Below are 16,328 nucleotides of genomic sequence, written 5' to 3'. Positions count from 1 at the left end.
AAGAACAGTTTCAGGTTAAGAATGGACCTCTGGAACAAATTAAGTTCGTAACCCGAGGTACCACTGTATGAATGGAAACCCTTTGGCAACTTCGGAAGGTGGGCTCTTAATTTCTGAAACAGACATTGAACTCATTCCTTGACATCAAATATCCTTGATCTTACATTGCGCCAATAAAGCTTTTGCAATTCTTATTTCATTCATCTTCTCATCCTCAGTGTGAGATAGATGGGTAATTATCCCAGCAGGTGTTCTTTAAACGTATCAAACCAATTACTTCCCACTTTAAGAATTTCACTTTCAAAAAGATAAATCTGCTAATGTTGCATTAACAGACCAAACAGGCTTCGAGAAGCGTAACAGCTGCCATCTTTCTCCGGATCTACTAGCAAGAGAAGGAAGAAGCTGAAAGACTTTGGGGGATCCCAGGACACTTGACAATTTCTTCTCTCTTCAATGGCAAAATTAACAGTGCATGCTCTGCTTTATGTATTGTAACAAGAGAAAGCATGCACATCTCAATAAACGGTAGTGGATTGTTTAATAGTGATACGAGTCACTATTTTCAAAGTCATACGTACAACATCTAAAAATGAAAAGATGTTAAATGGACTCCTGGGTTGTTGGCTTTGTAACAGTAAGCAGGTAACTGTCTGAAGCATTAGTGGAAAGAAGAAAGGGAGGGCCTGGAAGATGAGCATGTTGCAAAGAATTTGTGAAGTTCATTCTGCTGGAACCTTAGCAGAACCCCAACATTTGCCAAAAACATAATCAAAGCTTCCTGCTACATATGACGTTTATTAGTGTTTTGATTTGTTTTTGCAGCTTGGAATATGTTTTCTACACTCATTGGGCTTTTATCTGTTGTCTCTTGGTCTTTGTTTAACTTAGCCCTATTCAGGTGTTAAGTACCCACAGTACCTGTGGGTACAGTGGTACCTCAGGTTACAGTCGCTTCAGGTTACAGACTCCGCTAACCCAGAAATAGTACCTCGGGTTAAGAAGTTTGCTTCAGGATGAGAACAGAAATGGGGGTGCGGCGGCAGTGGGAGGCCCCATTAGCTAAAGTGGTACCTCAGGTTAAGAACGGTTTCAGGTTAAGAACGGACCTCCAGAACGAATTAAGTTCTTAACCTGAGGTACCACTGTATTGGACATACAAAAGGGAATATTCAGTAGCTGTTGGTGGGGCAGAACTGCTTACCTTAACTTCAGCTGGTGCAGAATTCAGTAGCCTGGTTGCACACAGGGGCAAGACGATTTGAGCATATTACACCGACTCTGCACTGCACTGGCTGCCAATTATTTTCTGGGCCCAATTCAAAGTGCTGTTTTTTTATCTATCAAACCCTAAATGGCTCATGACAGCAATACCTCAAGGACTGCCTTTCTCCATATGAACCTACCCAGACCCTGAGACCATCCTCTGAGGCCTTAAATTCAGTTCAAAAATTTTAATTTTTTAAAAAGTCCTCATAAAAATTCATTAGCATTTTGGTGCAAGTTTATCCTAATACAGTATACATGTTTGCATGCAATTTTGCTCAATAAACACATTTTTGCGAAGCAGTTTCCCAGTTATATAATGCATTTTGGTACATTATTTTCACTAATAGAATGCATTTTTTATGCACACTTTACCCCAGTGTATGTATTTTTCTACACATTACTTGCTTGGAGAACTGCATTGCACAAAAGCTGGAGAAGTGCAAATTTCAATGGGATGACTACGCTTTGGTTCTTGCATTGTTTTGGAGAGTACAGATTAAGTAGCTTCACCGTTCAATGTGAATTGAATAGAATGCCTCTCCACTCCCTCAACATTTAGGATTTCTTCCATGGGTTCAGAACCTCTAATTCAGTTTCCATCACCCTGGAGGGAGCCCCCCATGCATATATCTATTCTCATATAGAATCCCTTCAGACAGATGCTGTCCCCACGTTTCTCACCAATAACTCAGATGGTATGGTCAGTATGCATATCTGTGCACACGTTTCTTACTTGGGGGCATTGAATGCCAGGGCTCTTACAGCTTTATATTGTGTATTTCTTGTTGTCGCAAGCTGCCTTGATTGTTTTAATTCATGGAGCCACATCTCTGTGTGCACATTTGCGTCTGGCATATCAGAGGCGTACTGTGGTTATATTCCTTTTTTTTGTTTTTGTTTTTTTGTTCTCCCCACTCTGCCAATTTAAATCAATTTAAATCCTTTCAGATAAAAATCCAAACCTGTAAACAAAAATCCATCGTGTTTCACAGTGAATAACCAGAGAGATCAAGGGACAACAGAGGCTAAGAGTTCTGCTTCAGTGCGCCAGAATGCCAAAGCATGAAAGGGTAAAACAATTAATTATAAGATTGATGCAACTTTAAACATCTTGCTTAGATAAAATCTGATTTGCTGCTTATCCTTCTGGGCTAATGTATGACTGTATTTAGCTGTTACGTTTGAAGCACTGCAGCCCTATTTATATAATTACAATTTGAAAGGTGAATGGTCTTGTTAATTACTAAGGATGATATTCTCAAAAGCATACAAGTGAATAGAATGCCATAGTATTGGTATGCAACAGTGAACTGATGGCTGATTTTTACATTACAGCCAACACATGGGAGTCGTGTATAGCGCTGTATAGCAGAGATGCCATGCAGCAGCTGTTGCATGCAAGAGATGCTCACTGTTGGATCCCCCTGACAACACAGGCAGGAATACAGATGTGCAATACATCTATTCCACGTCTACTGCAGGAGCAGGGAACCTCTGGCCCACAGGCCAATCTTGCACCACCAGAGGGTCCACATTGGACCACCTGTCAATCTTCTGAAGACCAGCCCATCACTTGATGGGTGTGTGTGTCAGGTTTCAACCCTGCTGGGTGCTGAAGAACAAGACTGAACCCTCTGCTTATCTGCTGATGAGCAGATCCTATTGGGTGCTGTTTTGCCAGCATGGAACAAATCCTTGCAGAGTGCACAGCTGAACTCTCTGCTTAATAGTTTCTTGCTGGGAACAAACTACTAAATCATACCTCTCCTCCTACCCCCAGGGGTCAACTTTGATAGGTGGGCAGGACCACCTATCTGTCAGTCACCTGCTGTCATCATTACATTAGATGGTTAACCGGTGAGGGTCTCTTCATTCTCATCTATAGTTACTGTGGTATGGTTGAATATACAGGCAGTTTTACGGTAGTGTGACCTGTGTGGATGCACTGCGTAGTACCCTGGAGGGACTGCCCAAATGGAGTGCGAGAGGTGGGGAGGGTGGCCTGAATGTTAGCGTCACACAGGGTGCCTGTGAAGCCCAAAGTCCGCCACTGGTTGAATAACCACATTGAAACATTTCCTATGGCTTCCATGTTGCAGCTCAACCTCAGGAGTGAGCCATGAGGGTCAATTAAGATATCATCAACTAAGTCTAATGATGATGATTTGGCCCTCTCTGAAGTGCTTCTCTGCAAGATCTGGTAGGGCGTATTACACAAGTAAACACTTGGAGGGTATGATAAAGAGAGTGACTTGGGATGCTATGAAGATGCTGCAAAAGTGGGCATGTGATTATTGCACGCCTTAAGCTAATGCTGAATACCCAAGAGTGTACAACTGGACTGCTGAATCCTAACTGGGTGTACTGAAAAGATGCTGGATGAGACCCAGACCAATAGTACCTGCAAAAGCAGCGTTATTAAAAGCAGCTTTCCCTTTGAACATCTCTTTGTTCAAAGTGCATCTGAAAGCCTAATGACCCACTGGTTCCTTAGGAGTGAGCTTTAATGCAAGGATTTTGATGTTAATCCATGGATCAGATGCTTGTGTGTGGATAATCGCATTGTTGGACAGTCCTTTCTGCCTGTTGGCCGTTAGCCAACGACCCCCTCCTCCGCCTGAATGAAATGTGCCCCGTGGGAGCGTTGGGACATCAGAACCACGAGTTATAGTTATAGGCACGTCCCGGGGCGAAGCAGGTTTGGAGAGAGGGGGGTGCCTAAGAAACCATCGACGGGGTTGGCGAGGAGGCGTTCAGACTGGGCTGCAAACAGCAGCTGTGTAGCCTGGCCATAGGAAAGGCGAGCAGCTCCTTTTATTTCCTCCCTCGCAGCTGATTCCCCTCTCTCCCGCCACCAGATTGTGAAAAGGCTCGGAATTCAGCCTGAGGATAACCCAAAGTCCCCACATTTCTAGTTTCCCGCGCGCTTTAAAGGGCGACACGAGCCCCACGGCAGGCAGAGCTGGGACGGGGGTTTCCAGGGGACACGGCAGCTCCTCGAAAGGCTTCTCTCGGCTGCGCTCAATCCTCCTCGGAGAGGATTTCCCCTCCGGTCCCATGCGCTCGTTTGGGGGAGCCCTCCGGCTGCTCCCTCTCCCGCCGCGCAGGAGCGATGCCTCTCTCTGGCTCTCCCTCCGCGCAGGCTGAGGGAGGGAGGGAGGGAGGGGCGCGTGTGACCCGTCTCTGCTGGGAGACCAAACCCAGCGAGGCAGAGTCGCGCGGAGGCGCCCAGGCAGCGCTGCCGGCTGCGAGGAGGAGCGCCAGGCAGCAGCAGGAGGCGCGGGCGGCGGCGGCGGCGAGCGCTCTCTCTCTCTCTCCCCTTTCCCGGCTCCTGCTGGTCTCTCGTCTTCCTCCGGGGAAGAGCATCGGCTGGGGCAGCTGGCTTCCGGCAGAGGAAGGTGGGGGGAGGAGGGCGAGCGGGGCGGCTGCGGCTGCTGCTACGACTTGAGCGAGGCGAGCCCCATTACCCCAGTGCGAGGCACCGGCTGCCTGGCCAAAGGGAAGCGAGCGAGCGAGCGAGCGAGCGCGCCGCTCCCGCCTCCCCCGGCGGCCAAGCAGCCAAACTATTTCGCATCCAGCATCTGCCCGGGCGTTGCTTCGCCCTTTCCCTCGAGAGACCACCTCGGCGTGGCTTCGGAGGCGCTTCCCTCCAGCCCCTCGCCCGCCCTTACCCTTTGGCTTGGTTTTTAATTGGACAGCCTTCTTAAAAAAGAGAAAGACTCCAGCCTAATCTCAAGCAATCGCCTTAAGGCAATTGCGGGGGGGGGGGCGACTGGACCCGGCCTCCTTCAGGCTCCTCGGAGAGCCACCCTCGTCCCCGCTCCATCCCGTCCTCGCGCAGGAAGAGCGAGAGGGCTTGTTTTGTCTCCGAAATCATTTTAAGACTCTGTCCCCTGGATTTCTCCACTGGACCGCTCGGCGGGAAGTCACGGCTTGGAGGAGTTTGCGAGGAAGGGGGCAGGGTCTGCGAGGAGGACGCGTGTGTGGCGGGGACACTCCCAGGGAAAGGGCTCTTGTTTTGTTTTGTTTTGTTTTGTTTGGGGAAAGGATCGCCGTCGGCTCTGAAGCCGGCCGCCCCTCCTCCCTTTGAGATCGGCTCAGGCTTAGCAAAGAAAGGGAGAGTTACTCGGTGGGGATCACACACACGCACGCTAAAGCACTCCCCCCCCCCCGCGCTTTTGGGCGACTTTGGTACTTAGTGGTCGGCTCTGATTTCGGTTTCGCTTGTTCACACTCCCGCCCGCGGGGAAACGCACTCACGCCCTTTTACGCCCTTCTTTCCTCGTTATTATGCCGTTGGACTAAGATCGCCTTTTGGCTTCGCAGGCTGGAAAAACAAAAAGGCGGCGGCGGCGGCGACAGTCGGGACTGGGATACGTCGGCGCCTCTCCTGCCCGGCTCAATGAAATCGGATCGGAATAAAAAGTGACTTTCCTCCACCCCGGATTTAAAGGGAAGGAAGGGGGAGGGAGGCGCGCGAATCTTTCCTCCCGAGCGCTGCTGCTGCTGCTGCTTTTTTCGTTCCCCGAAGCGGCGCACCGAGAGTCCAGCGGGAGGCGGACCGGCGAGCGCGCAGCCCGCGAGGCGCTATGGCGAAGCTGGGGCGGCGGAGCCAGGTGGCGGCGGCGGCGGGAGTGCTGCTACTTTTGCAGTGCTTGGCGGACCGGCTGCAGCTCACCGGCGCCCTGAAGTCGAAGCAGAGCCACGGTAAGGAAGGGAGAGGAGAGGAGGCTGGCCTGGACGGGCTGGGGGCGCGTGCGTCTGCGCGCGCGCTGGTGGGCAGAGTTAAGCTAAGTGGCAAAGTTCACCGTCGCGCTTGAAGTTTTGCACGGGCGACTACCGCCTTGCGCTTTGCAACACTGGGGGGGGGGGGGGGGCTGGTTCTTCCTCATCCAGGCGAAGTGATAAATCTAGATTTGCCATGACTAAGTAGGGTTAAATATCTTTGGCGTGAGAGGATCCCGCCTTACTGAGGAGAGGACCCATTTCTCTGAGCCCTGAGATTTAGTTTTATGCTAGGAGGAGGCTTTGAAGCATGTGCAGAGTTTCTTTTTCTTGGCTTGGGGGACTGCAACCAGTTTCCACCTGTAGGGCCAAAATCCGCGGCCCCCCCCATGGCTTCTGGAACAAATGATGTTCCAGGCATGACTGAGAGTCTGACTAATTGACATCCATTATCATCAGTGGGCAGATCACCAGATTCTTAATCTCAGGGTTGTTGTGTGAGCCCCACGTTGGATTAGATGACCCTTGTGGTCCCTTTCGACTTGATGATTCTATGATTCTGTCATAGCCCTTTCCAGCCATGTAGGCTGGCACGGTGTGTTTGGATTCAGCTGGATCATTCCACTGCACTTGCCACTGTTTGCACAGCGTACCTTGCTTGCTCCTCCTCCTGGCACATGCTTGCCTGAGTGATGGAAATTAGTATTGTCCCCCAAGGGTGTAATGTGGGGGGCAGCCATGGGTTTGTGTGTCAAGAATCCTTCCATTAGATGAGGGGTGTGGGATGGTAAGGTCTTCAAGGCGCTTTCTCTGTGTGATTTTAATGATGTGTCAGATTAATCTGGTTCCTTGAAACTCTTATTCAAGAGCTGTTTGCCATGCCCGCTAAAAATGTCAGGGCTGGTGCAACTTCTGCCACCGTTCTGGAATGTGGTGAGAAATAGACACCTGTTGAATTCCTGTCTGGTTGAGGAGTTCTTAGGTACATAGCTCAGGGTCAGCTGCTGGCAGACTTTGCAGTGAGGTAGAGGAAAATCTCAACAGACTCCAAAGAGGAGTACAGAATCTTTTTCCTTGTGGACTGAGTGGATTCCGCCTGTTTCCGTGGGAGCAGGTAACCTGTCCTGGCTGCAGACCTTTGCTTCCTGGTCCAGCAGCAAGTGCCTTGGCATCTTCACCTGTAAACCAGCCTGCCTATCCAGAATGGGCAATCCGGTCTCTCCTTGTGCGTGGGGTTGCTGAATTCTGTGTGCCTCCAATCTACTTATGAAAGTAGAAGTTCAGTTGATGAAGTTTTGCCCACCTCATTCTATCTTCTCCTTGCCATACAGCTACTACAGGCACATGGAAACCTTGCCAGAAAAATATATATCCTTGCATCAAGAATGTAGAATGTGAAGTGTTAACATTTGTGCACTTACAAAGCAGCTTTACCATTTCATTGGGACTCTCCCATCTCCATACGTGTGATAAAAACAGAGGCCCCAGTAGGCTTTCTTTGCCTTCTTTTATCTGTGCATTGGATGGTGGGGGAGAGCGGATTCCAGAGCCTCTGCTTCTCCCTCTATTAAGCCCCACACTTTTATTTAAGTGCTAATCTGTTCTTTTCTGCCCTTCTTTATGTGAGAAGATGGTTTGCGCCCAAAGCAGCAGCTAGCATCTATTCCTTCCGTTCTGTTTCCTGTTCTTACAAGGGTGCAAACAAAAAAATTATTGGCTGGTGTGAATATGTAATGGTGATGGTGTTGCTTTTCCTTAAAGAGTGAACACAGGTTTCACATTCTTCTCAGATATAGCAATATTGTTTCCTGTCCTTTCATTTCCTGCTGTTAAGCTGGTAGGGAAATGTGGGGGGGGGGGAGAAGAGGGCTAGATCAAAGGCTTTGTGCTATTAAGGTTTGTTCACGCAGTTAGGGGAGGTGGTGTGCATTCTATGGGATAATGTCCCCCCCCCCCAGTATTTTCCACAAATCCAGTGCATGTTTACTCAGCAGCAAATCTCTCTGAGTTCAGTGGGACTTACTCTGAAGTGTTTGTAGGTTTGTAGCATTAGTCTGTCACTGGGGGTGGGGGGTGGTGGGGAGCAGCAAAGGGCATTGTGGCATATTGAAAGCTAAGAATTTATGGTGGCATTAGTTTTTGTGGAGTTGCACTCACTGTTAGATGTGTTTGGCAGGTTGCACCTATGAGTGTGTGCACACATGCACTAGTATACAGAGAGGAAAAGCACCGTAGAAGCAAAAGGGCATGAAATCCCAAAAGTCCAGAATGCCTGTGGCATATCAGAATAGTGACTATTCATAGCAAGCCTGGGTCTTGGTCAAGACCTGAATGAGAATAGAATCAAATTTTCCAATAAGGTCTTTCCCCACCATATTGCACTGGCATCTCCAACTGGAAGGATTTTTTTGGTGGATGAAGAATGATGAGTTTTCTCAACATTGCTGCTTCGGATTTCAAATCTGGGTCCATTTATCTTTAGAGGCTGTTCTGTTCATCCTGTGTAGACACCAGAAGGCTGTCGCTGTCGATGAGTGATGTTGTGTGGAATATTGGAGGGTGTCCAAGTGAATGAGCTCCTGATGGTGTGGCGGATGTTGTTGCTGCTATAATTATGTGGCCTTTTTATGTGGCATCTGTTAACATCGACAGCTAGGTGCTCAGGTTGTTTTACCTTAAGAATCATTATGCAGAATTGTTACACTGTGCTCATCCTAACCTACACAGAGTGCATACTGAACCTTAAAATCGGGCCAAACTGTGAGAGTGCACATATCCTACCCATTTACCTAAGGCTAATCTGAAAAAACCACCATATCTCGTTTGTACACAATTATTACCGCTGTTTAAGAGTTGCATAGCGCGCAGCCATAAGTGGGGCTGAGGGGAATCAATCTTGATTGTGAGTACAAAGCAGTGATTAAAGCGTATTAGGGCTTACATAATTTTAAAGTGCTTCTGAATATCTGCTTTCCATCAGATTGTCTTAAAGAAGAATCCCTCTTTGCTCCTTCAGAATCTTTGCCTTCTGCAAGCTAATATTTGCCCAAAGACAGTTTGCTAGGGGGCCAGAGGATGGTCTGTGGGCACATGATAATGCTGTCACATTGTTAAAGCTAAGCTGGTCTCAGCCAGGGCAATATCTGAATGGGGATTGCCAGGGAGCCTCATGAACTTACACACACACACAGAGTAATAAATGAGTGAGAGGATCTGAGCAATGGAATAAGATGCCTGGCCACTGGTGACAATTTAGAATTTCATCTGCAATCTGGACTGAGACAGCCTGACCCCTGTTCTTCATGTGCCGGTAACTTCCAGGTCAGATTACTGCCATGTGCTCCATGTGGGGATGCCCCTGAAGTTGATTGGGAGTTGATGCCTGTGCAAAATGCAGCGGCTGGGGTTCTCACTGGGGCAGAATACCGCCATCATGTAGCTCTGGCTGCTTCTGAAACACTTGCACTGGCTGCCAATTAGCTACCTGGGTATGTTCAAGGTGCTAGTGCTGGTGTACATAGCTTTATACAGCTCAGGACCACGTACCTAAAAGATCATCTCACCCCTTATATATTCAGTGAGTCATTGCATCGGGCAGGGTCTCCTGCAGATGCCATCTCTCCAGGAAGTCTGTTAAACATCATGTTGGAATGGGAATTTTAGTGTGGCAGGACCTAACCATAGGCACTCCCTGCTGTTGAAGACCTTCCTCTTCCAAGAAGTCTTTGAAGTGGAGATTTGCATCTCACTCTTTATTTGTATTGGCTTAGAAATCATATTTATGTTTGACTATTGATGCTTTATGGGAAGCGATTCATAAATGAAAATTTAAAAAGACATGAATGCCTATGAAGGATGGCTGCCATTGGCATTTCCAGTACGGAGGCTGGAGGTTCATGAGCTGGGCAAGGCCACCTGGTAAATCCATTTCCTGGGATTTAAAGCCATCTCTCCTCTGACCAGTGACTTGCCACCCGTGGCATCGTCTGTGTGTCTTTCACTGTAATCTCTTTCCCCTCTAACGCCACACTGAGTTCACATCAGAAAACCTCTCTCTGTTGGAGAGCAGTTTGAAGAACAGCTGCCAGTCAGAGTAGTCACTAGGCTAGATGGACATAGTCTGGCAAGTATGGCAGCTGCCTTTAATATCAGAGCCCTTGGCTGGAAGGCCACAGAGAATGCAGCCAAATCAATTATAAGGAATCAACACTTGTGTCTCCCTGTGTCAGATTCCTTCATCACAGTCTTTCCTGTTACTGGCCTTTTAACAAATTAACATCAGACTAAGCTCTTTGAACTAACGATACATAAGATATAACCAGGCAAGAACTCCCATTTGCTAGGTGAGTAGATGTTATGAAATAATTGACACCTGTAAAAAGCAGACTAATGAGCCTGAAAAACCTTGGTGGCTCTGTGCCAGATTTGGCAGCCCAAAGATACCGTAGAAGGCCTGGGGGAGGGAGAAGGAGGTTGACAGGTAAACTTGGGAATTGCTAAATGACAAGTCAATATGCTGAGTGCTAATATATGTATTAGGCGAGGCTAAGGAGAAAATATAGAAGTCACATACTTGCTGTCTTTATGAAGATATGATAATATGGTGAACTGAAGTGGTGGTGATCATTAAGTGATGAGCTTTAGCACTTAATGGGGCATCTGTGGTGACATCTATGATGGTACAGATGTTATTGGACTCCAGCTCCCATCAGCCCCAACCAGCATGGCTAATGGTCAGGGATGATGGGAACTGGAGTACCAACAACATATGGAGAATCACAGGTTTCCCATCCCAGCTTCAGCACTTGATAACCTAATAAAGTTTTCCTATGATGGCTGATCAATGATAATAACCAATCAGTCAGTTTAAGAGAACACAGTTATTCTGCATCAGATATGGTCATTTAGCTCTTATAATTGTAAATGTAATAAGTTTAATAATATCTACCACCATAGCGGCACAGACTGACTTACTAATACCACTGATATTTATTCATTTTAAGCGCTATTGATTTCTTCATACTGTGGGCCTTAATAGGCTAAGTAAAAAATATTTAAGCAGCAAAGGTTTAGACTGCTTCTTGATTGCCTATCAAGATGGAGCCCCTATTCCCACAGAAATCAATGTCAAATCTTGCATTTTCTCCAGCGGCGCAGGATTGTCTCTCTAGACCCCTGTAGCTCTGAGACTCTAAATGTTGTGCCAGGCAGCATATCACTGCACAACGTAACATTGTGATTCAATAACACCTGAACAGCAGGGCGATGTGCCAGGAGCAAGGCTTTACAAATAGTGGGTTCTGCCTTCCACAGAAGCACATGGGTTTTTCCACCCAGAAAAATTGTAATCATATTTATACCTGCATGTTCACCAAGGAGAAGAAGAGTTTGGATTTGATATCCTGCCTTTCACTCTCCTTCAGGAGTCTCAAAGCGGCTAACATTCTCCTTTCCCTTCCTCCAACAAACAGTCTGTGAGGTGAGTGGGGCTGAGAGCATTCAGAGAAGCGTGACTGGCCCAAGGTCACCCAGCAGCTGCATGTGGAGGAGCGGGGAAGCGAACCCGGTTCCCCAGATTACGAGACTACCGCTCTTAACCACTACACCACACATTCATTCTCAAGGAATGAATGGGGGAAAGCCAGAGTGGTAAGGTACATGCTTTACATGCAAGTGGTCCAAGGTTCAGTTGCTAATACAGGATGCAGAGCCAGGCAGAAAGATCTGTCTGCGGCTTTAGATCAGCTGTAACCAATGTGATATATTTCAGATGTTGCTGGACTACAATTCTGAGCTTTGACCCCGTTGCTTGGGATTGATGGGAGTTGGTCCCACAACAACTGGAGAATACCACGTTGCTTTTGAGAAAATCTGGCAGGGGTAGCCAACACCGTGCCCTCCAGGTGCTGTTGGACTCCGGCTCCCATCAACCCTAGCCAGCATGTCCAGCATCATCAGGGATGATGGGAATTGTAGTCCAACATACTCCTGAAGTAGGCAGTACTAGGTCAGACAGGCCAATGACTTGACTTGGCATAAGGCACGTTCATATGTTCAATATTCAGTTCCCCATTAATTTCCTTTTAGTTTGAAATGTATACATTGGCCACAATCCAGCCTAGCATTAGGAGTGTTTAAGCCCATTAAAATGAATGGATTTGAGTGTACCTAACTCCGGGGGGGGGGGGCATTATAAACACAGACTAATCTCTCAAATCTATATCCTGTTTTTGGACCCTTCCCCCATGCCATTTTGGATATTATTTGGATGCTTTCACGTGGCTGTAGAGTTGTGAAGACGGCGTCAACAGCCTGCAGCATTCAAATTTGGTTCGGAAAGCAAAAGCTTTGTAATTGTGCCAGGAACAATTGAAAGAAATTGGGGGTGGAGGTGGAGTCATAATGGTAGAATGCAACCTGACTGGATGCTGTCAGGCTCTCTGGTAAAATCCTGAAAATTGCAGGGCCAGGACTCTGGCTTCGGTTGGTTGAGATTAACACTCCCCAAAACCATGGGGTATGTTGCTCTGATATCACAAAATTTTATGCCTGAAATGTCAGAGAGTCTGTGAAGGTTTTGTGACACCAGAGCAACATCATGACCCTGCCATTTCCTTAATTTGCTGGTGGCTGCATTTCCACGTAACACTAAAGTGAGGTTGAACGCTATGTGGGCAACACACAATGAACCCAAGCAATGAGTCAGGACAGATTAGGAATGCGAATTTTAAGTGTTGTATGATCCAGAAGTCTTGGCTTGCAATGAATTCCGGTTAATTAAAGAAGTCAGCTTCATAACCCCTGGTTGTCCAGGGTTCTTTGTTCATGTGAAACAAGTCATCATTCTTTGAAACAGGAAGGGAAGTGTGTGAGCCCAACACTTTGGCTGGGGTTGCTATAGCTTGTCCATGTAGCACGAAACTATGGATTTGTGTTACATGATCATTGCTGCTAGAGAATTTGAATAGAATCATAGAATTGTAGAGTTGGAAGGGACCCCAAGAATGATCTAGTCCAACCCCTTGCAATGCAGGAATCTCGACACACGATCCCCCGACACACGATCCCCCGAACCCTGCTCAGCTTTGCAAATGTGCTAACATTGTGGGACAATGGTTAAGCACCCTCTTTCACCTCTGCTCTCTGCTTTAAATCCCACTCCTCTCAAACCACCTTTTTAACCCCCCAAAAAACAAATTATCGGGGCATTTTTATATGCATTAGTATACATCATATACTGTAGTTTGTTCCTTATATAACTGTGCCATGGTTTTCTGTAGTTTTTCTTCTTCAGAGAGACAATTTTTTTTTGTTCTTCAGCCTTAGCTGTTATTAGCCTTTCTGTGTGGTGTTTGTAACACAAAATGAATCTTCCTTGTAGATCAAGCTGTGAACTGTTAGCATTACTAACTAGGATCTGATTGCGAAATCTCTGTGAATAAATTCATCTTGCTAACATTTACCCACTAGAGGGCAGAACTGCTGCCTTTGCTGCAGTTTCAGGAGGCATAAGTAGTCTCAAAGCCACTTTGCGATCCCCTCTGTGCACTTGAACATTATTAGCCTGCTTTCCCAAGCTAATCAGTTCATAAGATTTTCCATGTTAAGGTTTATCATGGATGCTTTTGCCATGGCAGCTGCCGGAACTGAGAGGCAGAAGTTGGGCCGCCAAAAGGTTTCGCTTTACCTGCTTTGCACCAGTGAGACTAAACACTGAGCAAGTTAAACTGGATGAAGTGAATGTTTGTTTGGAAGCGAAGCCAGCAATTAAGACTCCCAGTTGTTCTGAGGACTTAGGAAAAATGCTGAAGTTTTTTCAGAAAGAGAGCTTTTAAGAATGCTCTAGCTTCCATGTGTGTGCAGTGCCTTAACAAATCACACATGTGCCAGGGTGTGAACCATATATCGTGACCCCACCACCACCACACTGAGGTTTTTATCTATTAGAGCTACAGATTTACAATTGTAATTAAATAAGAAAAGTCACAGTCCGTGGTGCCTGGTAACATTTTGACTTGGTCGGGCTGCAACTTTTTTCCTCGCTGCTTTCATCACAATAAGATCTGTACACCACTTATTTAGCAAGGGGTGTCATTATGCATGTGCAGAGTGCTACTGTTTCTTCACCAAAGAAAGCCAATTATTTTCTATACATCTATAGACAGGGGAAAAGGTCTCATGTAAGAGGGCCTAACCGTGACTTTCAGACAAGATTGACTCTGTACCTCTTGTTTAGCAATTAAGCCATACCACATGACACCTGTTTTTGAATTCTAGTGCTGATTACACCTTCGCGTCCACTGTAAAACAAACAAACAAACCCCACCACACGGAAACTTTTAAAATGTGACAAATATTTGCTTCCAGTCCTGTGCAGTTTTCTCTCACTTCATTGTCCAAAACACTTTCCCCCTCTAGATTATAGGAGCAAAGTATTCCAACCAACAGACAAAAATGATTATTTCATTTGATCCAGGGCACATCAGCATCACTCTGTTTTGAAAATGTGAAGTAATAGCCTCTGTTTCTGCGCAGAGTACACCATGCCAGGGGAATCATAATCAGCCTCTTATTGATGAGTTCAGGAAGGATATCTTCCAGGTTGGGGTAAGGATATGGAGTCAGTCAATGTGATATCCAGGCAGGCATAGAGCCCCAAAAAGTTCATTTTAGAAATTCACTGACAAGCTCACAAACAAGCATCCAGGAAATAATAGCAACAACATTTCCCTTCATCTTGCATTAAATATGTGCACTGTCTCTCTTTCCCCCTTTGCCCTGCCACAAAACAAATACTAAATTAAACGAGAAAAGGTCCTCAAACAGAAACATTCCTTTAAACGCACAGTGACTTGGAACGTAACCCCTGCATAAATGAAAACACTCTGTTCTGTTCTGTTCTGTTCTGTTCTGCTTCACCCTGCCCCTATTCCACCCTTTTAGGGACATCTTTTATAAAGTTTCTGGGTCACTTACAGGTTCGATAATGTGTGTGTGTGTGTGTGTGTGTGTGAGATCGCTCACATATTGGTCACATCTAAAATGGGGGTTGCCTGTATGTCATTAATCTTTTTTAAAACAACAACAACAACAACAACTAAATAAATGTGAAACTTCTCTTTGAATGTGTGAGATTCATGCAATTATATTGATTTTAACTACCTCAATCAGTGGCAGTCATTCTTGTATTCCAGGCCTTGCACCTGCTGTTAGGACACTGCTCTTGTTACCCTAGATAAGCTACTGTGTGTGTTTCGTTCCAAAAAAAGAGGAAGGTAGCCAATTGTTTTGTCTCAATAATGTATGCTAGGATTGTGCTATAATTTATAGGCACTAAAATCAGAATGGTTCCAAGAAAGGCTGTTTTGACAGTGAGCAGAATAATTCGGCCATGAGATAACTGCTAGACAGACTTGAATAATTCCACTGAACGCATTCCTTGCTTGGCTGTGTAGACTCATGTCATTGGAGCTTAGGATGATGTTTGCTGTTTTGAAACTGATGAACAGAAGTCAAAGAAAGAAAAGATTTAACGGCACAATCCCAGACGTGCCTACTCAAAAATAAGTCTCAGTTGGGTTTATTCCCAGGAAACAATATAGGATTGTACCAAAGCATAGGAATCCAATGTTTACATGAAACAATTTTATTTTAACATTAGAACTGTAGGGATTGGACTTTATTTTGGGAAGGTGTATGCTGTAAAAATATGTGCAGTTTATAATACGAAGCAGGGATGTGGCCAGCTTCTGCATTTTCTGAGTCATTCTACTCCAGGCAAGTGAACTGGAGGTTGGGGCAGAAGTGTATCTTGCCAAATACACTCAGCCCATCATGGATATCTGTGCTCCTTAATAAAGCTGCTGCCATTCAGTATTTAGGGTTTCCCAGCTATAGAGCTCAGAGACACAGTGGCTGCATTCACACACAATGCAAAACCATGGTTTAGTGTTACAAGGATGACGCTCTGTGCGAGCCCTGGGCTCATGTATTTCCTCATCTTCTCCAGTGCAGCTGTGAAGAGACTGAAAATTTCCACTTCTGTTTTTGCTTAACCAGTTTAGTGTTAAGTCTAAAACAAGCTAGCTTCATAAACCAGTTTTTGAAGTTGCCTTGTTTTAGAGTAAACCATAGTTAAGACTTATCACAGTTTGGCCAGACATGCTTAGTCAGAACGGAAGCAAAAGCTTCTGGAAGCTCATGAGCCTTAAGGTTTGTATAGGCTTGTTCTTGCAATTCTAAAGAATGATTTAGCATTATGTGCATGTGGAGTTACTGTATCTGAATATATATGCTCTATACAGTAGCAGTGAAACCCTGAATACTGAATGGTT

At 46.0% G+C, this 16,328-nt stretch overlaps 1 protein-coding gene across 2 annotated transcripts in view; it reads left to right on the top strand.

Annotated features, from left to right (window-relative positions):
• Positions 1 to 4,470: 4,470 nt before the first annotated feature.
• PLXDC2 (plexin domain containing 2) overlaps positions 4,471 to 16,328 on the top strand; it is a 234,388-nt gene continuing 222,530 nt past the window's right edge. Inside the window, exon 1 of one of the 2 annotated variants that reach the window (XM_083467510.1) lies at positions 4,471 to 5,976. In XM_083467510.1, the coding sequence (XP_083323636.1) occupies positions 5,859 to 5,976 (118 nt within the window). In that variant the 5' untranslated portion in view covers positions 4,471 to 5,858. The remainder of the gene's footprint in view (positions 5,977 to 16,328) is intronic. The other variant, XR_014517570.1, reaches the window with a different exon arrangement.

The sequence above is a fragment of the Podarcis liolepis genome (assembly GCF_965112155.1).
Source record: "Podarcis liolepis genome assembly, chromosome: 12".
Lineage (NCBI taxonomy): Eukaryota > Metazoa > Chordata > Lepidosauria > Squamata > Lacertidae > Podarcis > Podarcis liolepis.
This window is presented reverse-complemented; position numbering and strand designations above follow the sequence as displayed.